Source organism: Dryobates pubescens, chromosome 1 (genome assembly GCF_014839835.1).
Source record: "Dryobates pubescens isolate bDryPub1 chromosome 1, bDryPub1.pri, whole genome shotgun sequence".
Taxonomy (NCBI): domain Eukaryota; kingdom Metazoa; phylum Chordata; class Aves; order Piciformes; family Picidae; genus Dryobates; species Dryobates pubescens.
This window is the reverse complement of record NC_071612.1, coordinates 24,740,830-24,765,376: the sequence shown is the minus strand read 5'-3', so window position 1 is coordinate 24,765,376 and position 24,547 is coordinate 24,740,830. Positions and strand designations below refer to the sequence as shown.

The 24,547-nt window shown below is 42.5% G+C and overlaps 1 protein-coding gene across 1 annotated transcript; it reads right to left on the bottom strand.

Annotated features, from left to right (window-relative positions):
• Positions 1-207: 207 nt before the first annotated feature.
• On the bottom strand, positions 208-23,085 carry EIF4E (eukaryotic translation initiation factor 4E). Its single transcript, XM_054163073.1, has 7 exons — positions 22,700-23,085; positions 14,598-14,704; positions 11,030-11,125; positions 8,389-8,452; positions 6,391-6,504; positions 3,074-3,213; positions 208-932 (listed from the first exon to the last, which is right to left on the bottom strand). Exons 1-7 carry the CDS (start codon positions 22,715-22,717, stop codon positions 818-820), a joined length of 654 nt encoding a protein of 217 aa, XP_054019048.1. The 5' UTR covers positions 22,718-23,085; the 3' UTR covers positions 208-817.
• Positions 23,086-24,547: the final 1,462 nt, after the last annotated feature.

Here is a 24,547-nt window from a genome sequence, read left to right as displayed (position 1 = left end):
AAAAAAAAATAAATCCACAATTATGTTTAGGAAATCACACAAACAGATCACTGATTTGACTTGAAATGCATAAATTTGAGGCAAAGCTTTCGATGTTACCAAAAGAACCAAAAAAATTACCCAAAAGAATGCACAAAATTCATGTTTATTCCACCTTTGTCATAGTCCCAGATTCTCCACCAAATGTTACATGAGCAAAAAAAAAAAAAAAACAAGAAAAGGAAAAACAACTGAGATCAAAACATCACTAATGTTATCAAATAGGGAAAACAAATAAATTAATCTAGCAGCCACCAGCATAGGTTTACAGCAAAGAGGATGCTGTATAAAAAAAAATTGCTAGAAAACTGTATGCACCATACTCATCTCCAAACCAGCAAAATGTTACTGCATACAATGCAAATGGAAAACAGAGCAATTTCCTGCAGGTACAGAAATGCAACTTCTTTTCTGAATACTGTGGACAAAAAAAATTTATTATTATTATTTTTTTAAATCCTCTTAATAGTAAATGTTTCTATCAAGCTAGTACAGAGTGGGCCAGAAAAGCATGTATGGATTCAGAGGGTGAAGTGTACTAACGTTCTGATTGGTAACGGTTACTTCAGCCAAAATAGGGGAGGGAGGGGGGAAAAAAAAATTGAACACAGAAGTACAAGACAAAGGCGAATAAGACTTCCCACAAATCTTAGCAACACTTAGATGGAAATCAAATTTAAATGTAGTCCACTCTGCTTTTGAAGAGGCTTTGGTTCAGCTCCCAAATCTCGATTGCTTGACGCAGTCTCCTAAGAAAGAATACTCAGAAGGTGTCTTCTTAAACAACAAACCTATTTTTAGTGGTGGAGCCGCTCTTAGTAGCTGTGTCTGCGTGGGACTGATAACCAATCACTATCTTTGGAGGAAGTCCTAATCTTTCCTTGTATACTCTCCTAGAGAAAAGAAATAAGAACAACAGTTTAAGCAAAGCCCTTAGGAATGAATTAGTAGCAGGAGGAGGGTTCTCAAGCATAGCAGCAGACTGCCCAGGGCAGTGGTAGAGTCACTGTCCCCAGGGGGATTTAACAAATGCGTAGCTGTGGTGCTTAGGGACATGGTTTAATGGGTGGGCCTGGCAGTGTTAATGGTTGGACTCAATCTTAAGGGTCTTTACCAGCCAAAATGATTGACTGATTCTATGACACCTGCTTTTAAAAATCTGCTGACATCTTCATGAAAAACAGTTGCCTGCTTAGGAACAATTTATCATGTATTAATAAAGGACTTATTCTAAGATTTTTCTGATTTATTGTACCTAAAAATCAGCTTCCAGTTCTGTATCAACAATGACATACCATATTAAATAGGACAAGCCCTTGCCAAAAAATATTTAACAGGCCTGCATAAATATGGAGCATGGGTATTCTATTTCATTAATGGAAGTATCATTAATATCAGTACCTATACTAGCACATATGGAAACAAAACAGCTATGAAGAAGTCATGGTCCACAACTGCAGAACTACTGAGATGATAAAGTCTTTTGAACCAACTAAAACAGCAGTCCCTGAACCAGTCAGTCTATTTTTATTACTACACACATCAGCTGCACAGACTTGCTGTCTAACTATGGATAGAAAGCAGACCCCATCCTCTGAATTCATTATGGTACTGGTCACAGGCAGCTACCCAACTGAAGCTGTAAGAAAACTCAGCTTGGGTTGTACCCCTTAAGAAACAGCAGTACCCGCCTTACACACCAGTGAGCTTAGCACACAATGAGATGCAAACCACTAATGGCACTCGGCTACAAGCTGTGCCTAAACCACAAAACAAGCCTGTCCAACTGCACTTAACTACATAAACCTGGGGGTTTAACTTAATCATAATGGAGAAGTTTAAAGGACTGTAGCCTGTCTCCATTGTAACTGTTAAATAAAAGCTTGATGAAAGTCTTTGGACTTACGGCAATAAGACAACTACCTGCTGTCAACATAGCTTTCCTTAATCATTGTGTTAGTTTGCTAAAGTCTTAACTCTTCCACAGTTACTTAATGGACCCAGCTTACCTCCTTAGTTATTGGCTACTGCCATTCTAAAACCGCTCTCTGATGCATACTAGGTTTGATGTAAGATTGTTCTCTACTAGCAAATGTGCACCAAAGTTCTGTTTGTTGTTAAACACCTTTCAAGTCTGAGCATGACTGTATAATAAAATTGCTAGAGTAAGGTAGACCTCATCAGATTCTTAAAGGTCCAAATGAGGAATATCCAGAGCTACCCAGTAAGTGAAAAATGTTAGCAAGCTACTATACCTGACAGTTAAATTTGTCCTAAGATGTGCTAAGCTTGGAAGATAAGCCATGTAAATGTATGTGGGCTAAAATAAATTAATTTAACAGCAAGCCATTTTGAAGCATCAATACTGCTTCAGCATAAAGGACCCACCATCTTTAGCAATACTTGCTGAAAGGCAGAGCATGACATATTTTTCATGAGATAGACTCATGATAATCTGGGATGACTAGCATTCCTTACTGGAGTGGAGACTACATGCTACTACATACCTCACCTAATAAGCATTATTTTGATTTGTACTTGAGACAAAGAGGCAGCAAAACATCTCTGGAGTTTCACAGCACATCGCTGTCCAAATTTTTTCAAGTATATGAATTGCTTTCAAGCTCACATTTGTGAATTTCAGATTTCCAGTGCCTTTCCTCTTATTTGTAAGCATCACCTTCCTGAGATAAGTCTTAGTAATGTTCTACTCTTACTGGTTGCCTGCCTTTATGAACTGGCATGCTGCAACAGAATATAATCCACAGGTAGTGACTACAATGCCTCACTGTGAAATTGCAAACTTTTGCCAACATTTGTGTTGATTTTGTTATTTCTAAGCTACAGCAGAGGTTAGTAACAGATGCTCATGAAAATACTACACAATGCTGCAAACAACTGGGCACTGAACACCTTAAACCTGGCATTACAGCTCTGCACAGGCTGCATTTGCCTGAAGCAGGTTCTCCATTCCCTTGGGCTGCTTTAAGTACATTGTTGCCCTGCACACCAAGACACCCCCCACGTTACTTACCCTATATGCGTAACAGCATCCCTGTTTTCACATTCAGTTGTCCATATTGCTATTTTGTCACCCTTAGCTCTAACGTTAACAACAGCACCGCAGACGTCATCACTGTAGTCATCGAAGGACTCCCCAATAAGGCACAGCAGCTACAAAACAGAGTAACCATCAGAAGTGGCAGTTCAAAGGCAAACCTTCAGCACACACAAAAGACAAATACCACCTTTTACTGGCTATAGCCCCATGCCATATAGTTTCCTGTTTATTGCAGTACCTTCTTGAAGTTCCAAATGTTACAAGTGGATGTAAACTCAGTAAGAGTTTTCTATCTCTTCTCCTGTCGCAGCAGCTGTAAACTCTGACAATTATCTGTTCCTCCCACCCCATCTTCCCAATCCAAAACCAGTTAAGAATTGAAGAAATTTATTCTTCTTTTTCAAGTGCATTTATCACAAGTGGACAAATCCAAGAGTTTTTGCATTAAGTATCTAGAAGAACCATTTGGGCAATACATCAACTACATAACGTCCAACTTCAATTCTTAAGTATATCAATTTAATGTCAAATTAAGAGTGCAGCTTAGATGAAGTGATCTGATGAAGTGTTACTACCTTATCACCACACTCAGGAAGCTTCAAAGTCCCCACAGACTCCAAATCATAGAATGGTGTAGATTGGAAGGGACCTCCAAGGGTCATGTAGCCCAACTCGACCCACTCTGCAGCAAGCAGGGGCATCCTCAACTAGGTCAGGCTGTACAGAACCCAGTCAAGCCTCACCTTGAATATCTCCAGGGATAGGACCCCAAACACCTCCCCAGGCAACCTGTTCCAGTGTTCCACCACCATTTTGGTGAAGAGTTGGTTCCTAACATCCAATCTAAATCTTCTCTCCTCTAGTTTGAAGCCATTGCCCCTCGTCCTATGACTACAGGCCTTTGTAAACAGTCTCTCTCCATCCTTCTTGTAGGCCCCCTTCAGTACTGGAATGTCACCATTAGGTCTCCCCAGAACCTCCTCTTCTCCAGGCTGAACCACCCCAGCTCCCTCAACTTGAACAATGTGTAATGCAGGTGCAACAATGTTGCAGTTTGAGCTGGGTGCCTCCCTGGTGCATTCACTTCCTGTGTCCAGAAGTCCAGCCCAGAGGGATGGACACAGGAAATTGTGTATTTCCTACCATAATTCTTTGCACCACTATAAGATCCAGTGCGGAGTCTGGCACTTCCTCTTTCCTTCCCTCTCCGAGACTTGGTAACTGGGGGAGAGATCTCCCGGCCATGGGCCTGATTGGGCCCAAGGCCACAGGGGGATGGGCAGTCTCAGGCCTGGCCAGCTGAGACTAGCCCAGCAGAGGGAGGGGGAAGAAGGAGCCCTGGGGGTTTTGCATGCACCCTCAGGTGGGGATGGGATCTTTCTTTGTCACTGCGCTTTGGGTTTTCTGTAACATTCACTGCTTTCTATTTAAACTTTCATCACTTTTGCAATCCGTTTGTCTGAGTCGTTATTTCGGCCTGTGGTGGGGAGGGGACCTGCCCCAACCCATTACAAACAATCCAAGTATACAAAATTCTTCCCACAGATTTTTAATGGTGAAACTGGAACTAGCCAAAGCAGCACACTTCAGGAACATGAGATTCAGTTAGCTCATATCTCCTTACAACACAAAATCTCCAACTTGTAAGCCAAGCAATTTTCAGATATCCAAACCTGAGAATTTCCTGTAATTAAGAGATCCATCTAGTCCATGCTGAATTAAAGAGATCCTTCTGCACACTGAAGCATTAGTCTCCAAATGGATGCTGGATGACAGTACACTGTCATTATATTAGCTTTCCAGAATCACTTATGATGTTTGGAAATCAAACACACTTAACTTTGAGCAAAGCAGGTCTTTCAGTACTCATGAGAGCTGCAAGGCCTGACTTAAGGAGATGCAAAAAGGACACAATGTGCTACTGAGTAAATTAGGTATAACTGCACATACTTTAAACATTACACCCAATTGCAGGCTGCACACAGTCATTAACAAAAGCTGTAAATAGGCTCAAACCACTGGCAAACATTCTAAACACTGATCAACATTTCAAATACAAGCAAAGATGACTACCATGCTCAAAGAAACACTAGTCAGGTACATTCTTCATGAATGCTGCACAACATGGGGAAAGAGTTGTCTCAAATTAAGTTCAGTTCACAATTAAGAACACTCAAGATAAATAGAACACAATAGCAATTTGTTTCAAAGAGGAGTGATAAAGGAAGAGGCTTTGATTTTTAGTGGAGAAACTTGGGTTAAAAATAATGACTGGAGGTTGTTTTAGAGCATGTATCCCAGTCACTGGGGTATTTGGGCTCTGTGTGACTGCTTGCTGCTGGACAAAATGCAGAGCCCTATCCACACGTTTCCAATCCCTATGTAATGACTGCTAAGAATGAGGACGACTCATACAGAAGGCATTTGGGTGGAGAGGTCAAATGCACACAGTAAGACTTGTATGCAGTTGTACATCCTTCCTTCAAATCTCTACTACAATGATTAGAAAGATCCTATTAGCTCTGGTATTTTTGTGACACCTGCTTTGATCTTGAAGGCCATTTCTCCTTTTCAAAGGGGTGCAATACTTCTTGGTTCTCACATAAACAGAGAAAGATCTGGTAAGATTCTTCTGCGTTGTACTGTTTGCAATCTATGCCCCTAAAGCCCAGGCTACACTAGACAGACTGAGGCTATTCAGAGTCAGTTCCTAGACAGCAGTTGTATCCTTTTCTACAACACATTTACCTCAACCCACCATCTTTAGGAATGTATTTACAGTTTAAAAAAATCAAAGAGATAATAGCCATGGGAAAAAAAAAGTATCTTTACAGCGTACATATAAGGAAGACTGTGCTATTACTGGCCAACCCTACCTAGTGCTAAGTACAGGGGGGAAAAAAAAAAAATCTGAAGCTTTTTTCAGCAAGACCAAAACAATAGAACTACTCACCTTTAAGAGTATTCTAAAAAACTCATTGCTACATTTAAGCAGTTAAATATGGGAATTACATTCCAAGACATTCTTACTTTTCCCAGGAGCTCAACAGCTATTCTGTATATTTCACAAGAAAAGGTTAACCTGTCCTGTAGATTTACCTCTGCTGCTGCCCATTGTAAGGAAGTACTCAACTACATTAAGCATCGCTACTGAAGAAAAGTCATGCTTCAAATACAGCCTGTCACTACTTCCAGGAAGTTTGAAGAGGTACACCAAGAACCTATCAGTTAATGTATTAGAAACAAATGCAAGATTATTCAGTTGTCATTTGTAAGGCCACAGTGCTTACTGTCTCTAGCCAGAAGCGATCGAGGTCACTTCGTCTCTGCTGTTTGTTTAGTGTAATTAACCATCGTCCTCCTCGCTTGTTTTTTTCATCTTCCCACATGGGTTCAATTCCGTCCTGTGAAGAACAGCCAGAAGTTAAATCAGACTTGATCTGTGGTTTTTCCCTTAATAGCCAGAAGGTCAGTGAGAACTGAAATAGCAACTAAGGGAAGAAGTGCATAGTTTTAAGACATGTACCTGTCTAAAAATACTGTGTCTCACCCAAGTTCCAAAACAGCCAAAGGTACTTTCTCTAACTTCCATTTCTACAGAATAATCACAGCTCAGGCAAGCCTTGGCTGTACAACATTACAGAAAATAAAATCCTGTGGGAACAGGCAATGCCAACCATCCACTTTGCCCAGTACAAAACCAGTTAAAGTAAGGATTCCAGAACGTAGCTGCTAATTTTAAGTGCTGGACTCAGTGCAGCTATTGGCAGAGTGCTTTGCTTATGCATAAGGATTACTTTTGCTGAAACAGATGCCCTGGCAGTCCCACTCGCTGACTTCCTGCACGCACAAGGTGAGAATAAGAGGGCTTTAATTGTCAGTGCCACAAAAATCAACACATCATTTAGAAACCAGCTGCATTCTGATTCACCCTTTACCAATGGCCCTGCATTGAAACAAATTACTCTGGGCACACTGATACAGCCAAGCAGCCAGCTGCCACTCCCCTACCCACCATCCATGCTGTACTTCAAAGTCAGTCATTACAAAAGCAGGTAACTGCCTAGACAAATTCAGTTGAGAACTGTCTATTAGAAGTCACACTACAAAAGTGTGTCTGCAAACTAATTAAGGGTTCAATGTGCAGGACAGAGCCGTGTCAGCTCACTAACACCCTCACGGCAGCTGCAGAGCTCAAACTACATCACCTTTAAGAGGCACTCTTACAAGGTCACTACTGAAGGACAACAGCAGGAGACCGCTCAGAAGTCTGAAACAGTTGCCAATTCCGTACCTGTTCCATGCATTTTTGTTATTGCTGACTGATAAGCAGACAGAACATATACACATACTTAACAACACAAATTTAGGATCCATGCACAAAACAAGCATAACCCACAGATATCCTAACCTCTGGCAGGCCTACAGCAATTTACTAGTAAGGTTTCTCAGTCACCGGTCATGACCTTCCCCAACACAAACACCACCACCTCTCCACTACCTTAAGCTGCTGGGGTTTACAAACAGTCTACTGAGGAGTCCCCACCAGTAGCTGTTTTATGAGCAAAGGAACCAAGCATCAGTACTTAAGGGACTACCTATGTATTTGAATCTAGAAAGGAAGCTGTATGTTAAAGCACTTTGGAGAGGTTAGAATTTCATGTAGAGCTCCACTCCAGATCGCCACTCCAGCCGAGAGAGAATTTCACTTTCATCAGCATTTCCTATTCACTAGTTTGAACAATTCCTCCTCATGTTTTGTGAGTCAGTGTTGGGTACAATTTTCTGTTTCACACATAAGTAACACAGCATTTAATTGGTGGTGTAAAAATTACTTGTATGAGCACTGTACACCTGCCTAGTTAGTAGTCCTCAAAGAATACTGGAGAACATTGCAGCCTCCCACAGAACTTGGACAGTTTAACTCGTTTCATGTCACACCAAGTGGCAGACATGGAAAAATTTCCCCATTATAAAGATTAAGGCTATTACTTGCACAAAGATCTCAAGCAGAGAACGAAGGCAAACATAGTAACATATTAAAGCATACTGTCTGTGAACTGTGCTAAAGCAAGTACTTGCATTTTCAGAACTAGAAACCACCTCACTTAGAGGGCATGTGCTTGGGACTCCCTAAAAAAACCACAATTAACACCTTCAGGTCATTCCCAACCATGTTCCTAAATATCTGAAGTGAAGTATTTGGGCAGTGTCTTACTTAGTCAGGAAACTATCAACACCCATAACTGAAGGAAAAAAAAAAAATAATAAAATGTTAGCAAGCATACCTTAAAGAGTGAGTAGTCACAGCCAGGCATTAAATTACTAGAGAGCTGGATATGGTTGTATAAACTATGGGAGGGAAAAAAAGCAGGATTAAAAACTAAGCATTACTTTGAGGTACAAAATTCTTGAAGAATTTAAGACATAGGACCAAAACACAACAATGAAAAAGCATTAAGAGTTCTCTCAGAAGCAATCCTATTTGAAAAATATTTTTTCAGCAGTATCAAAGCTTTAAGATGTTCAGGTCTTGAAGTAGAATACAAACTGGTTTATGAACACTTGCTAGGCTCCTACACCAATGCTTTTATATCTAGAGCTAGCAGTTACTAAAAACAGAACTCATGGAACTCTTCATGGCAGCATGTTCTGGGAGTGTTCTGTACATAAACATACACAGAGCAAGGGTAATTGTTTATATTTCTAAGGCTGTCCCCTCTGCAGAAAGAGGCTTTAGGGGGAAAATTCAACTTTGCTATTAAAACTTTCATCCCTAAAATCAAGTCTGACAATGCAAATTGAAATAAGGACTCAAAAGGCAAGAACAGATCACTGAAACAAGACATAAAATACACACTCCAAACCCAACTTACCAATATGCAATTCAGAGCAAGAACATAAAAATCAAGCATGTACACACTGTCTCCTCTAGCAAGAGAGAGGTTTTTTCCCTGCACTCATTGTCAGGCTTCAGAGAATGCCTGCACATACTACACTAACCTTCAGTTCAAGACCAACTAACATTGGTTGGCTCAGCATTGAAAAATGAAAGGCTTTACTGCCATGTTCTAATAATTAGAAATGCAGTACAGGAATTTACAAAGCCAGGTACAGGTTTACCCACTTCCCTCCATTAAATTTACCTTAATATGCCTTACCAGAATAACACACCCATTCCCATCTGGACCACAATGGAGGGATAACTTCTCAATTGCTTGTGTCTTATTTTATACCTACACTGCAGACATCTGGATTAAGCATTTTTAATTACCCAGACCCTCCTGGTTATAGGAGCTGAAAACAATTTAGCCTCCCATTACACACACAGATGCAAACTATTGTTCAGTCATTGGTCACCCCTACAGTAAGAATGGGAAAGCTAGTTACAAGCACAGAATTCTATGAGGATTGCACTGAAAATACTTCAACGTTTTCAGTATATTTTTATCTTCTCTGTTGGTGCTAATGGGTCCCTGATGGGTCTCATTCTCACTTACTGATGAAGGTACACACCAAAAGCCCTAAGAATCCTACCTCTCAATGTAGCACATAACACTAAGAAAGATCAACTATATAATGCAGCCAAACAGAAAGGGACCTGAGGGTACTGATTGACAGCTGGCTGAACATGAGCCAGCAGTGTGCCCAGGTGGCCAAGAAGGCCAATGACATCCTGGCCTGCATCAAGAACAGTGTGGCCAGCAGGAGCAGGGAGGTCATTGTGCCTCTGTACTCTGCATTGGTTAGGCCACACCTTGAGTACTGTGTCCAGTTCTGGGCCCCTCAGTTTAGGAAGGACATTGAGACTCTTGAACGTGTCCAGAGAAGGACAACAAGGCTGGGGAGAGGCCTTGAGCACAAACCCTACAAGGAGAGGCTGAGGGAGCTGGGGTTGTTTAGCCTGGAGAAGAGGAGGCTCAGGGGAGACCTCATTGCTCTCTACAACTACCTGGAGGGTGGTTGTAGCCAGTAAGGGGTTGGTCTCTTCTCCCAGGCAACCAGCACCAGAACAAGAGGACACAGTCTCAAGCTGTGCCAGGGGAGTTTAGGCTGGAGGTGAGGAGAAAGTTCTTCACTGAGAGAGTCATTAGCCATTGGAATGGGCTGCCCAGGGAGGTGGTGGAGTCACCACCTCCCTGGATGTGTTCAAGAGGAGATTGGATGTGGCACTTGGTGCCATGATCTAGTCATGAGGTCTGTGGTGACAGGTTGGACTCTATGATCTTTGAGGTCTCTTCCAACCTTATTGATTCTACAATTCTCATATAGTTGGTATTTCCTCCATATTTCATTATTATGGCAGGCCAAAATCTTCCAAGTAAGCTTCTTGAATTCAACCACAGCATACAGGCCTCCAAAAAGGCTTTTTTCTTGTTGTTTGAACCAAACTGCTTTTGCAGACCTTCCTTTCAGAAGAAGGTAGCTTCCTCTATAACCTCTAATGAACTTCTTTCAAGGCTGCCACTAACCTGCATCAATGACCCAACTACTTTGCTTCAGATTCAGGCAGTCTTGCATATCTGAGCAGGTCAGCTCTGAGAATTTAATCAAACAGCAAAAGTTGGGGCTGCCAAAATGAGAGTCAGCTGACTCCAAGAATTTACAAATTCATGTTACTACTGAGACAGCTACTGCACAAATACAATTTTCTAACTGCCTGCCCCATACATATAAGCAGGGTTTCAGTGTTAACACCAAGACAATGTGGATTTAAAGGATAAAGCACTTACCCAACCACACTCTCTTCAAAGGTTACATGCCACTACTCCATTTTGAATAACGAGGTTGACCTCACCTTTGATTCTGCAAACCTTTTCAGATTACAACCAAAAAGTTGCAAAGTACTCCCTTTTTTTGACTTTGGCATTAGCCCTGCCAAGATATGCCAGGATTATCAGGTAGACTGAAGAAAATATCTTTACTTACGCCCAAAAATCTTCCACAGTATCAAACTTTGAGATAAGCCGAAGATTTGCTTGCCAAGTTTTGCTCTTGTCATTTTTAAAAAACCAGAGTGCCCATCTAAAGGAAAACAAAAGAACAGCACAGAGAATTTGCAGTATATCATAAACAGAATGAGTGGCATTGTCACACGTGAGCTAATCGCAAACCTTGCGGTAGTATTAGCATGTAAGTCAGTTTTCGTCCATAAGACATCCATCCCCCCAGCAGCTGGGACCAACCCCAATAGATTGAGGAAGAGATTTATTCCTGGCTTTGAGCCTGGTGCCACCAGCAGAACTCTGGGGTTTTTGATCATGGGTCGATTTACATGATGCTAGGCTTGCTGGCAGCAAATGGGGCACACCTCACCCTAAAGGGAAGAAGGGTTTTATCACGGGAGTTGGCTGGGCTCATTGACAGGGCTTTAAACTACATCAGCAGGTGTAAAGGGGAAGGACCAGGCTCTCTGAAGACAAGCTTGGAACACCTGTGGGATGCTGTGATAGCTCCACTGCTGTCTCAGGGGAGGCAGGGATAGTAGGCCATGAGATAAGGAAGATGTAAGGGCCATTGATGAGCTATGACTCATAATAGTGTCAGGGAGTAGTCCCCTACCCCACAAAAAGACACCCCAACTGAAGTATATCTATGTCAATCACAGAGCATGGGGAACAAGCAAGAGCAGCTCAAAGCTATCATCCAGCAGGAAAACTATGAAAACTTGTCCTGATGGAAACATGGTGGGATTAATCCCATATCTGGAGAGCTGTGTTGGATGGCTATAGGCTCTTCAGAAGGGATAGGCCCAGAAGGAGAGGTGGTGGGGTGACCCTCTATGTCAGGGAAGGCCTCAACTGTCTCAAGCATGACAATGATGACAGGGTTGAATGCTTGTGGGTAAGAATCAGGGGAATGGCAAACAAGGCACACATCATGATGGGAGTGGGATTGATTACCCCTCATTACAGAGATTACCCCAGATTACACCAAGATGGGTGGCTGTGTTGATCTGTGAGAGGGTAGGGAAGCTTTACAAGAGGACCTGAACAGGTCAGATCAATGGGCCAAGGCTAACTGTATGAAGTTCAACAAGGCCAAGTGCCAGGTCCTACACCTGGGTCACCACCACCCCATGGTGAACTACAGACTTGGCAACATGTGATTGGAAAGCTGCATCTTGGAGAGGGACCAGGGGTACTGGTTGACAGTCTACTGAATGCAAGTCAGCAGTGTGCCCAGGTGGCCAAGAAAGCCAATAGCATCCTGGCTTGTATTAGAAACAGTGGCTATCAGGAACAGGGACTTGATTGTCCCTCTATTCAGCACTGGTGAAGCCACACCTTGAGTACTGTGTTAAATTCTGGGCCCCTCACAGGGTGAAGGACATTGAGGTGTCAGGACATGCCCAGAGAAGGGCATCAAGGCTGGTGAAGAGCCTGGAGCACATGGCCTACAAGGAACATCTGAGGGAGCTGGGGCTGTTCAGTCTGGAGAAGGGAAGGCTGAGGAGACACCTCATCACCCTCTAGAACTAGCTGAAGGGAGGTCGGAGTGACCAGGAGGCAGCCTCTTCTCCTTGGTGTTAAGCAACAGAACTAGAGGAAATGGTTTCAAGCTGTACCAGGGGAGGTTCAGGCTGGATGCTAGGAAATATTTCTTCACAGAGGGTTATCGAACACTGTAATGGTATGCCCAGGGCAGTGGTGGAGTCAGTGTTCCTGGAGGTGTTTAAGCAGCATGTAGACCAGGTGCTTGTGGACATGGTTTAGTGTTGACTCTTCAGTGATGGGTCAAGAGTTGGACTGGATGATCTTTGAGGCCACTTCCAACCAGAAGCATTCTGTGATACATGAGAAACCTAGTTTTCAAATCCAGCTCTTTGCAGCTCCACATTTGTGCTCCCCTTACAAGAATCACAGCAGACATGATCAATGTATTTATGTATTTCAAATACTTTGGGATCATTTCTAAGACTCTAAACCCTAAGTTTCAGATGTTTCTCCTTGCTGCCACTGCTAAGCTGTGATTCCCTACCACAAATAACTGCTTATGGACTAAAACAACACCAACTATTCAAGCTAGAAGCATAGCTCCTTTCCAGTCTTAACCCTTACCTTCCTTGTAAGGGTTACAAAAGCTGATTATATCAATCCAAAGCTACATAACATGAAAGCTTCCCAAGCACTTGCATTTTAAAAGGAAAGCTGCTTTAAGCTTACAAATGGCAACAATCTTAAACACCAAGTAACTGCTTCAAGTTTTAAATCTGCATACATGAAAACAAGACCAAATGAAAAATTTTCCACCCAATTGTCCTCATCTCCACCAACTGTATCTTATCTTTACACACAATGCTGCTCTTTCTGAATCTAAAAAGCACTGGCTAAATTGATCAACAGGACATCTAATGAGGCATGTCACAAAACAGCCCTACTGCCACTTGTACAGGAATGTCAGAAGTAGTTTAAACAGTGTTAAAGAGGAAAGGTGGAACTTGAAAGACAAGGGAAAATGGGATGCACAGCGTATCTACAGTGCAGAGTTGTCCACACTTCCTCAAAAGAAAGAAAAAAGACCAAAGTGCAACTTGGTAAAAGATTCACTTTGGGGCAGTACCTACCTACCAATATTAAGTACTGAGCACTCAAACCCTTCAGTTCACTTGGAGAAAATGACTTCCTAGTTGCAATTTTTTTCTGTTTATGTATATTGCTGCACTGACTTGTGTGCACTTGAAGGAATTCAACCTGTAAGCTTACAGCATTTCAGTGCAAGAAGGTAGTTCCAGTGAAGGCTTTCAAGTACAAAGCTTCCCAGTGAAGTCCTTATTGTCTCGGTAGATCAGGAAAGTTTAGCAGCTTTTAAAGCTACTATGTTTCTGCTCAAACACAGAGCTCACTGAGAGGCTCTTGATTTTTCTGGTAACTTAACTATATTACTGTTGCATGTTTTCCTCATCCATCAAGAAAACCTAAGTGCCTTACAGCATTTTCTCCCAGTGACATGCTGGTACAGATACGTGCATTAGCACTTTACAGGATTTCTTCTGCTGTGTTTCCTACAGATAAAGGAAAACAGCACTGCTGTAGATAGCAATGTCATCAAGTCTAAAACTCTTTGGCTGCTAAATGAAGCTTCTACCACTTTCAGTTCCAAATAGTAGAGGAAAAAAATGTAAGATACGAAGAACTAAGACTGATAAAAAAAGGTGCCCGAAGTACAAAGCAGAATGGAAGGTTCCCCAGCTCTGCTTGGCAGAAACTTGATCTGAGTGTCAGTATCTGAAAACACACCAGAGCAGTAAAAGCTCTGCTTGCCTCTGATAATTGCCTGCAATTATCTCACAGCATTATGAAAAGTTGCAAAGATTTCCAGCTTCACTGTGTGAAAAGCCTCTGAGCTACAATAGGATCCAATTCCATTTCCTCTAGAACCTAGCTGGAAAAAAATCCTCAAAAAGAGAACTCTCAAAATGTTGCTAGAAAACAAAGTACACAAGAACTGTAAAGCCACAAGCATTCTTCTATCTTCATGCTTCAGTAGTAGTTACCTGTTTTGTAGTGGATGCTTAATATACTGCTCAGGGCTGGCAACCTCCTGGCTAGGTGTTGGCTCGGTTTTCTCCTCTTCTGAAGGCTGAGGGTTGGGAGTGGTTTCCTGTTTGAAGAAAGGAGTTATTAATAGGTACCCTCTCAATTTTTATTGAAGTTACTTAGTTCTTTGAAGTAACTTTAAGAAATCTGAAGCAAAGAGTTCCTCTAATTCATCTTGGATTAGGGAGCCAAAACACATCATGGAAGCACAAACTGTGTTCCTTTGTTCTTCAACACCTGAACAGGTCCTACAAGAAATACTAACTGCAGGAAATCACATCCTGCTGTTTAGTGATTTGCTTCTGTCATTCGTTTCCAGAATGCTTTACTTAACACATTTCTCTTATTTTGAAACAGTTCTGAGAGTTAGGAAATACATAACATGCTATGTTGTCTAGAATCTGCACATCTAAAAATTAGCTGCCAGAATAGTAATTTCAGAATCACAGAAGAAACATTTTTAAAGATCAGTTTTTGACAAAGTCTCATTGGAAGCTGATGTAATAACAGATTTTCCTAAATACACAAGTAGGAGGCATGCCTACAATTCTCAGGTCTGGAATTGGCAGTTAGGAGCCAAACCAGTAAGTAGTTAGATGTGGAACATCACTACCTGAACTTCAGACACCTAACAGCAGTATTTAAACTCATACTCATTCTCAAATTCCAAGCTAAATGCAGTTACACCTTTTCCACAGATTAGACTGATTCCAAGTATTCTTTCAAATCATCTACTGAGATCAAATATACATAAACACAAAGAAGAGATATATACTCTCCCTGAATGCAAACCCCCTCAAGCTTGTCATTCAATCTGAGAAGCCACTGTGTCAGGTTTGAAATTCTAATATCATTCCCTCAAACCATGGAACACAAAGATTTATTGTGAGGCCAAGTGTCCCCACCAGTTACCACTGCTTTTCCCTAATCTGCAATCCATGCTAGAATACTGGAGACATGGAGGGAGAACTACAGCTCCATTCCCCAAAACTCAGAAACACACATACAGCTGACCCCAAGAAAAGAAAAAGCACTTCAGTAATATAAACAAATAGTAACTTAAGCAGATACAAAAACTCCAGACATTCCTATAGGCAGCAATACAAAGCACTACTTAAATGTTAGACTTTGTAGTCTTCAGAGAACAAAGCACTCTGGGGGGGTGGATTAAGTATAGTAAATCATCTAAATGAAACAGCTTACTCCAGACTTCCACTTTACCCAGTTTATCATCACCAAACCTGCTGAAAATTGGAGTGGATTTAAAGTGATTAACAAACACTGTTTAACCTTCACAGCCCCAGCTGGCAAGCTTCAGGTAACACTTAAAGATCTGTCTTAATAGATAGCATCTTTTCATTATCAATGAGTTTAGCATTATCAAGTATTTATGCTTGGAAATAATTAAGTAGTTTAACAGCTCACCTAAAATCTTCTTTATATTCTGGAAGTAAACTAAGCAGTAGGTTTTGTGTTAAAGCTTGCTCTCAATTCACAGGACTCCACAGTTGAAGTGTAATATATACAACTGATTAACAATTGATTTGCTAATGCAGTAAAGATTTTTACCATCGAATAGACTCACTTGACAAATGCAGAGTATCTTCCAAAAGAATTTCGTTTGAGAATATCACTCATGTTTGCTCAGCAAATCACTTTCAATATACAAAGATCTAATTCTAAAGTCTCCCTGGGCAGTCTTCCAGGTGTACTCTAACTACAACTGGAAGAATCAATGCAAAACTATCAAGCACATGCAGGGCTATGCCATTTCATAACTTCTAGTAGACGACAACAGCAGAAAGGATTAAGTTAGCACCTCCAGACATTAAAACAATGCACTAAGCCTCAATGCCTGCCAATGGCTAAACTTCACATTAACTACATCAAAGTCCATTTCTGGACAAATGAAAGATACCCAACTCTGCACTAATGCTTTAGTTAAGCAGCCACAATAACAAGCCCCTTAAGATACTGAAAACTACCTAGCATCAATAGAATTCAGACTAACCATTATTTCAAGCTCCTATCTGAAGCAACACCTGAAAACTCAGCTCCAAGGCCCAGATAACTATGACCTTGACCCAGAATTATGCCACTCCCCTGAAAAACTAACTCAAACAAGAGTTGATTTGGGGTTTTTTTGTTGTGTTTTCCAATATCAGGCTGTCCATCAAGGACAGGCACAGCTGTACACACCAGAACAAACCTGGAAAAGGTGTAAAGTTGGAAGCAGAACTTATTACCACAAAAGTGTTTTTCCCTGGTCTTAGAAGGCTAAAGCAGCTTGTTTTCACTACATTTCTGATTTCCACCAAGGAAAGCAGGAAAAGCACTATTAATTTTTGGCTAGTTGTTCCTACCAACTCCCATTTTTATTCATCTTACCTCTATCTCACCACTCTGACCATTAAGCTAAAGTATTTGTGTCCCAAAGCACTTTTCAATGGCATGCTGTGATAGGACCAGGGGCAAGAGATGCAAACTTGAACACCGGAAGTTCCACCCCAAAAGGAGGAGAAGCTTCTTTATTGCAAGGGTGACAGATCACTGGAACAGGCTACCCAGAAAAACTGTGGAGTCTCCTTCTTCGAGACTTTTAAGACCCATTTGTATGTGTTATCATATGAGCTGCCCTAAGTGATGCTGGTTTGACAAGGAGGTTGGACTCGTCTTCGGAGGTCCCATCCAACCCCTACCCATCTACAATTCTATGATTTTCATTATTATGTATCCAAATTTACTAATTTGCATTCCAAGTCTATTTCTTGCATGCAACCTCTATCCAGATACCGAAATTCTACCCTAGAACACAAGTATGCAGGTTTTAGATGATTATAAAGACATCACCAGCTAAAGTTATATTGTCCCCATTTTACCAATTCACACCTTGAAACTTGCAATTGCTACACAATTGACTTTACTGAAGTCTGATTGTCTCTACCAGCAGTTTTTGGACTACTAAGCTGAAAATCCTTCATCATACTTTACTATCACTCATAATTAATATGTTCTTTAACCTAAAATTGACTTTGTGTCAATTTGACTAAGACATCACTGGTTTTGGCGCTTTTAAAATAGATGTAGAGCAGTATTACCAGATAAACTGGAAACCTTTATATGGCCAATCCTACTCCTCACACACAAGACAGCAGGTAATTAAGTGACATTTATTCACTACCCACATTTTTGACGTAGGAATCAGCTTGCAGAAGTCCCTGAAACATTTGCCTACTCAGCATTTAATGACTGGGCACATCTGCATATTGCTTGCTGACATTTCTAGATTTAATTGGTGTTACTTATTCTTTCTTCACCACACATTATAACCAATGTAAAGAAAGGTCTGCATGTCACCAGGACACGAAACAAACAGCAGTTACAGTAAAAAGTGCTTAATCAAGTTTGTCTGTTAAAGAACAAGCGGCTTGACTAGATTTCACTGAGTGTTTTCAGGTGCGGCCCAGACCACATTCACGTCATCTAATTGTGTGCAGAACTTGTTTAGGAAGTCCAGCTGGGGAGCATGCAACACTCATGTCTCAAAAGACCACAGCACCACCATACAATCTCGGTCAAAGTTAAAAGAATTAGAAGTGGCTTCCAAAAGATTCTTGCAAATTAAGTTACACCTGAGTTTCCACCTTCTTGTTTAGGGTTTCCACCAGAATGAGAGACTGCACAATCCAGTTCTTGGACGTCTAGGGAAAAAGTATGTCAACTATCTGCTGGTCTTCATGCTTCTTGCAGAAAAATCCTATGACACTACAGTTAGAATAAACTCCTCACAAGGCACAAAAAGAACCATTTATTTATGGACTGGGGAAAAAAAAAGAGAATTAAGCCCAGCCACAAGCAAGTATGAGGTGCTGCGACAAACAAAAACCAAAAGCAATCATCTGATACACAACTGTGGGATGAGCACACAAGTAAAAATTGTATGTAGTATGTGCAATACCAACTGAAAAGGAGGTACCACCAGCCACCTGTTACCAATTAGCATTAAAGTTTTCCAGAGACCAGGACAGAAAAATTTTCTGGACATGACAAAGCTTAATACAGAGTAACCATCCTAACTGCATACATGATTACTTAGAACATCACAGGATTTTAGAAAGACATTCACTATCAGAACACAAACATGGGGCATGATTTTGAACTGAGTGACCAAATTAGAAGAGCAACAAATGTACAGGAGGACAGGAACAAGACTGAAGTGGATGAGCCACACTCTTACTCAAGGGTCAGAGGGGTACATTTGGTTTGGTATGTTTAATCTCAGTGTTTAGAAGACGCAAAGAGTATTTACAGCCCTTTCAACTCCTGAAAAATGGGTCACATACACTTGAAAGTACCCATTAGATTTTCACCATTTAACTCAAAGGTATGACTGGAATTAGCAAATAGGTTACTAAGTATATGAAAATGTTTCAGTATCCTTATGGTTTGTGTCTAGCTGCCCACACAGGCTGCTCTTGTGCTACCACTTCTCACCATGGTGCGCACTCAACTGCTGCCTTTGCTACTGGAACACCAATCTACCGGTGACATGACTTCCTACGTCTAACATTCTGTTAGTTGTAAGGCACTTGGACAAGTAAACAGACTTCCCCAAACTGCTGAGGGTAGTTCAGATAACACAAGGAACAAAAAACAACTCTGACCTCCCTGCATACTTCTACAAAACCAACATAAGAACACTTACACTGAGCCAGCAACAAATTCTACCCCTGAAGACACATTCAATCTTCAGAAAACAATTAAAAGCAGAAGTGTACCATGTATAGATATGCAAGATGCTAGTCTTCAACCAATTACTATGCCCAATTACTATAAAACATGCAATGTATACAAGCTACTTTGATAAACAGCACTGAACATGGGGGAAAACTGACCACTATTTAGAAGATTGATGCAACAGCTCTGCACCTTTAGGAAAAAACCCTTTTACACAGTTAATATTTTTCTGCCCTACCTCACTGTATAAGAACCACTGCCACTTGTTGGCAGCTAACTCAGTGTTCATTGTGCACAGTTCAATCTGTAGATCACACTTAGTACCTTCCTAAGGTGAACATTTTAAAGAGGAATCGGTTTTGGGACTTTAAGAATTGACTGCTTCAAGCTTCTAGGTTGAAAATAGTCTTTATACAGTTGAAGTTATGTATAACTGAGGTTTTATTAATGTATCTTAAAATGTGACATTAAATTCCCAGGAATTGCATTTGTGTAATGGCTGTCATGAAGTATTAAAAAACCAAACATGCCTATTTCCCATTTGAATGATGAGGGATTGGATGCTCACATCAAAGTTACTTCCTTCCACATGATATTATACAGATGTACAAGTACTTTATGTGTCTATATTTTAAAGTCACCTTTGGTAAACTACTGTTTACTAAAGCATTACTGCTGGCTTTGTTGTTGACACTGGACTTTTGCACAGTGTTATCTGATCACATCTAATCCTCAAAGGATACAGTATGAGCACACTAATAGAACAGAACACACTTCCAGATTAATTTGTGAGAATAGGCAGAACATTCTTAAAATAGAGTCAATCTAGCTAGAGGACAAAAAAGAGATCTTAATTGTCTGTGCTGCAGAGGGTTAAGTTTATCCTGCAATGAAGAAGTAGAACACCATACAACAGGTCTGTATTTACTTAGAATAATCCTACTTTTCTTAGCAACTTCCATGGGACTCTCTACAAAGCTCTAAATTCAAGTTTCAATATGCCTAAAGAGGCTGAAAAAAAATGCTTGAAACTAACAATTCTTAAAACCTATGTTACCTTTTAGAACACAAAGTACCACAAACATCACTGATTTTGTAGAACTCTACATTAAGAAGAAAAAGGCACATTCAGTCATGGTTCACCTTTCCTGAGGCACATTTTCACACTAGGGAAGCACAATAGATGACACCTCTACAAACCTAGGCCCAGATTTTGAAAGTCAGCAACAGAAAGTCTTCACTGTAATAAAGATGTAACCTAATCCCTAACCACACATACAATTAAATTATTCAATTGAAAAGCATGCAGTTATTTCCACCAAATTAAGAATCCATGACCTCAGCCATTACACAAGTGACTGTGTAGTCAGAAACGAGAGACACCTTAAAGGACAAACAAAAATTCCACTATTGAAATAAACTTGAAAATAAGCAAGCATAGCCAATTTGTCTTCTGAAGTGAAGGCACACTTCAACTATGGCAGAACATTCAACAGCAGCACTGTTGTGAGCAGCAGCTGTTGTGAGCATTGCCCTACCTTCCATTTCTACTGGCCCAGCACAACTGTTTGTGAGCTGGATCTGGGAAATCAATCTTGCTGGCAAAAACAATTGTTTACTTTTGTCTAAATTAAGCAACAACCAAAGCCAGCACCACAAGCCAAGGTACCATAAAACCATGCCTTAAGAGTAATTTTAATTTCCAGTTGCCACAAGTATAATAGATAACTTAGTACAACCCCTGCTAAGCTCCACAGTCATCACCAAACATTGAGTTGGCAAGAAGCTCTCGCTCTCAGATATGTGGTCTACAGCTCAGAAAGAGCAGCTTCTGGATGGAGAAAAAAAATGGATGGAGAACATGGGATGGGTGCGGCTGGGGGTACAGCTCACTGTCTTAACTTACATTCTTCCTATTCAGAACTGCTTGAGATCAAGTGATCTATAGATGCTGATCAGTTTCAATCTCCTCCTTGTAAGTAAAGGGACGTTTATTGCTTTTGTTGTTGTTCACGCAAGAAAATCTTAAAAGGAGGATCAACGTCCCTTACCAAAAAGGGTAAAAATAATCCTTAGTTAAAAACAAAGTGATTTTCAAACTTAAATAATTTGTCTAAATGTTATAAAGCCTCTCCAAAGTACATGTCGATCATTTATTCAGCTGTCAAGCAGCAACAAGAAACCAGCCTTCAAGTGATTCACTTCCTTGAAACCAAAATAGTCTTCTGCTGTCCACCCCTCATGATACACAAGCACGCAACATCAGAACAACAATTACACTTGGACCACTTCCAGCTGACTTCGTTCTTTATAGAAATGCAGACTGAGGCAGTTTATAAAATACAGCATAAGGTATTAAAGAAAGTAATGCCTAGAAAACAGAAAAAAATATTCAACTGTCATGAAAAATCATTTTTAAAACATCTCCTAAAAATACCTTTCTGGTCCAGAGAGATGACATGACCGGAAAAAGCCAATTTGGTTTGCAACACGCCTCGAGTCTTACCAGTCACAGTGTTTTCTTGTTTCAGCTGCCAAACTCTCGAGCAGCGCAACTGCTAACTTAAGAGATCCTCATCCCGGGTTAGTGACTCCGCGCCTCCTAGTCTCAAAGCCTCTCTCACCGCAGGCTCTCGGGCAGCCCATCTGACTTTCACGGCTCCCCGCCTGCCAGGAGGGCGCTCGCCGGCCGGCGAGGAAGAGCCGGCCCCTCGGTGACCGGCATACCTAATCCATCGGCCTCTACAGGCGGAGACCAACATGGCCACCTCCACCGCGCCACATGCGCCAAGGAGCCAACCGCCAGGCGGCCGGGCCGGCTCGCCGCGCTGCCGCTCAGGGTTGTTCCTCCTCACCGCACCTTCCGGCCCCGTCGTCCCCCTTGCTACCGTGCCACGGGGGCGCGGGGGCCGCAGGCGGGGCGCGGCACAATGGGCAGACGGCGACACCGGCCCTCAGGCCTCACTCCCGCCGGCCCGGCGGGCCCTGCCCCCACCTCCCTCGCAGCCGGCCCGGCGCCCCCCGCAGCGGTATGGCGAGCAGCGGTGCCGACACAGCTCTCGGGCCCCCGCCTCTCCCTCCCCCCGCGCAGGCCGGCGCCTCCCGCTCCCCCTCCCCCAGCTCCGTCCCCCTGCGTGCGTGCGTTCCTCGCCGGCCTCGCCGCCCGCGCCCCGGAGCCCATCCACCTCCTACCCGGCCCAGGGCCCACCGCCTCCTCACCCGCTGCAGCTGAGGGAGCCGCGGCTCTAAAAGGAGGCGGCGGCGGCAGGCAGAAAAGAAAGAAGGAAGAAAAACGGCCGGGAGAAGGGAATGAAACACTCACCGGTTCCACCGTCGCCATCTTAGATCGATCTGATCGCAGAAGTGCTCGGGGGCGGAGAAGGGGCGGATAAGAAATCCAGATTCAAACGCGGTTGGTCGCTCGGCGGTCACGTGGGCCCGGCAGCCGTTTGGGCAGGAGGAGGGGAGGTGCCGGCCCTCGGGCCCCGGGCAGCGCGCGGTGCCTACCGGGAGCTAGAGTCGCGGGCGACGCCGGGACGTGGTGAGGAAGAGAAGGGCAGCGCCGAGGGGGCGCGGACCTCTGGCGGCCGCAGCGAGGAGGTGCCGCCTGCCCAGGGTGCCGAGTAGGGCGTGTGTGAGCACCGGGAAGATAGCGGACGGTTTATAGCTCGTTTTTGACCCCAGACGTGGGTCTTTGGGCCTGTTTAGTTCGTCCATGCAGGAGGAGGCGGCTCAAGAGAGGACGTTTCAGCTGGCTGCTGTTTCTCAAGGAAAAGCTGCTGGCGACCGAGTGCCGCTGAAACGCGTCACGGCTGACAATGACCGCGGGCGAGTCCACTGTGTCAGATCACACGCCTCATTCGTTTCATTTAAGTTGGTCTTTTGCCGATTCCACATTTAAATGGACTGATACACAGCCGGTGATCTCGGATAACCAAGCAAGAAAAGGCAGTCACGGAGAAACCTGCTGCTTCTCGGCCCCGATGGCCAGCAGGCAGCTGCGGGTCGGTGTCGGGAACGCCAGCGCATCCAGAACGTCCGATTGCCCAACCCTGTGGAAAGGCTTCTATCAGCAGAGGTATGCCCAGCCCATCGTAAGACTGCCTTTTTCTTGTGAAAGAATGCAAACATGGAAACCCATGCTACCCTCAGCCACCACGTCTGATTTCTACGGTCAGCAGAGCTCGTTTGAGGCACCTAGAAGGGAGAGCTGCTCTCCAGCCAAAGAAAGATTAGGCAGGTTTGACGATTAAGGGTGCTGAAGCTTTGAATGTTATGAGCAAACTGCCAAGCACTGGAGACCCGGTCCAATCTCCTCTGTCAGAAACTTGGTTAAAATGTGCTATAGATCACTCTTAGTGCAAGGGCATCAATTTTCTTCTTGTACCATGGAAAGCAGTGAAAGTAATGCTTCCCAGCATGGAAATGCAACACCACCAAGTGTGCACAGGCTGAGCAGGCGAGAGGCATTTCATTTTCCTTCTGAAATATTCCTGGCACAGGAAGTCTCATAGGGGATCCACATGCACACCCATTCTGCTTCCTGGTAAAGTTCTCTCCCTGAAAGTACTTTGCAGAGGCATGACAGTATTGCTCATCTCATGACAGAAGGTCAAAGTTACATTCCTGAGAACCATGCACATTCTTGGACTGCCTGCTTTAATCCTGCCTTTAAATCTCTTAACATAAATAAAGATAATCCATGCAGAATCCTCTTCTCTGATCAATTTATCTTCAGCTTCTGTGTTTAACTTTTCATTCTTATTGTCAATGAGCCAAGTGTGCACACCTACATTTTAGGGCTTTAAATGTCATTTTACTGAGGAAAAACTGTGAGTAAGTGCTAACACCAAATGATACTGAGTGTCATATAGCATTTGGCTGGATTCTAATTTTTCTTGTGCAGCACAAGGATAATTTCATAAAGTCCCCTCTAAAATGTGTACATTTACTGTTTAATAAGAGATGAATATATTACATCTGAGTTCTGAGCACTGTCTACCTTATTACTGTACAAATAGGAAGTAAGCATGTATTGTGATTTAGTACACATTGCTCTTTGATTTGCTGAGTTACAGAGACACAAAGCCTCTAAAGATGACATCAGAAGTTATCCAACAACTTACAATAGCAATGAGAGGATTATGAACTATGGTAATCTTTGAGTCAC

Excerpts from the sequence above, each read along its gene's own strand:
- EIF4E (XM_054163073.1), bottom strand. Across the intron at positions 8,453-11,029 it reads ACTGTGGAAGATTTTTGGGC|TTTATACAACCATATCCAGC; the intron begins GTAAGTAAAGAT and ends TCCCTCCCATAG. Across the intron at positions 933-3,073 it reads GATGCTGTTACGCATATAGG|GAGAGTATACAAGGAAAGAT; the intron begins GTAAGTAACGTG and ends TCTTTTCTCTAG.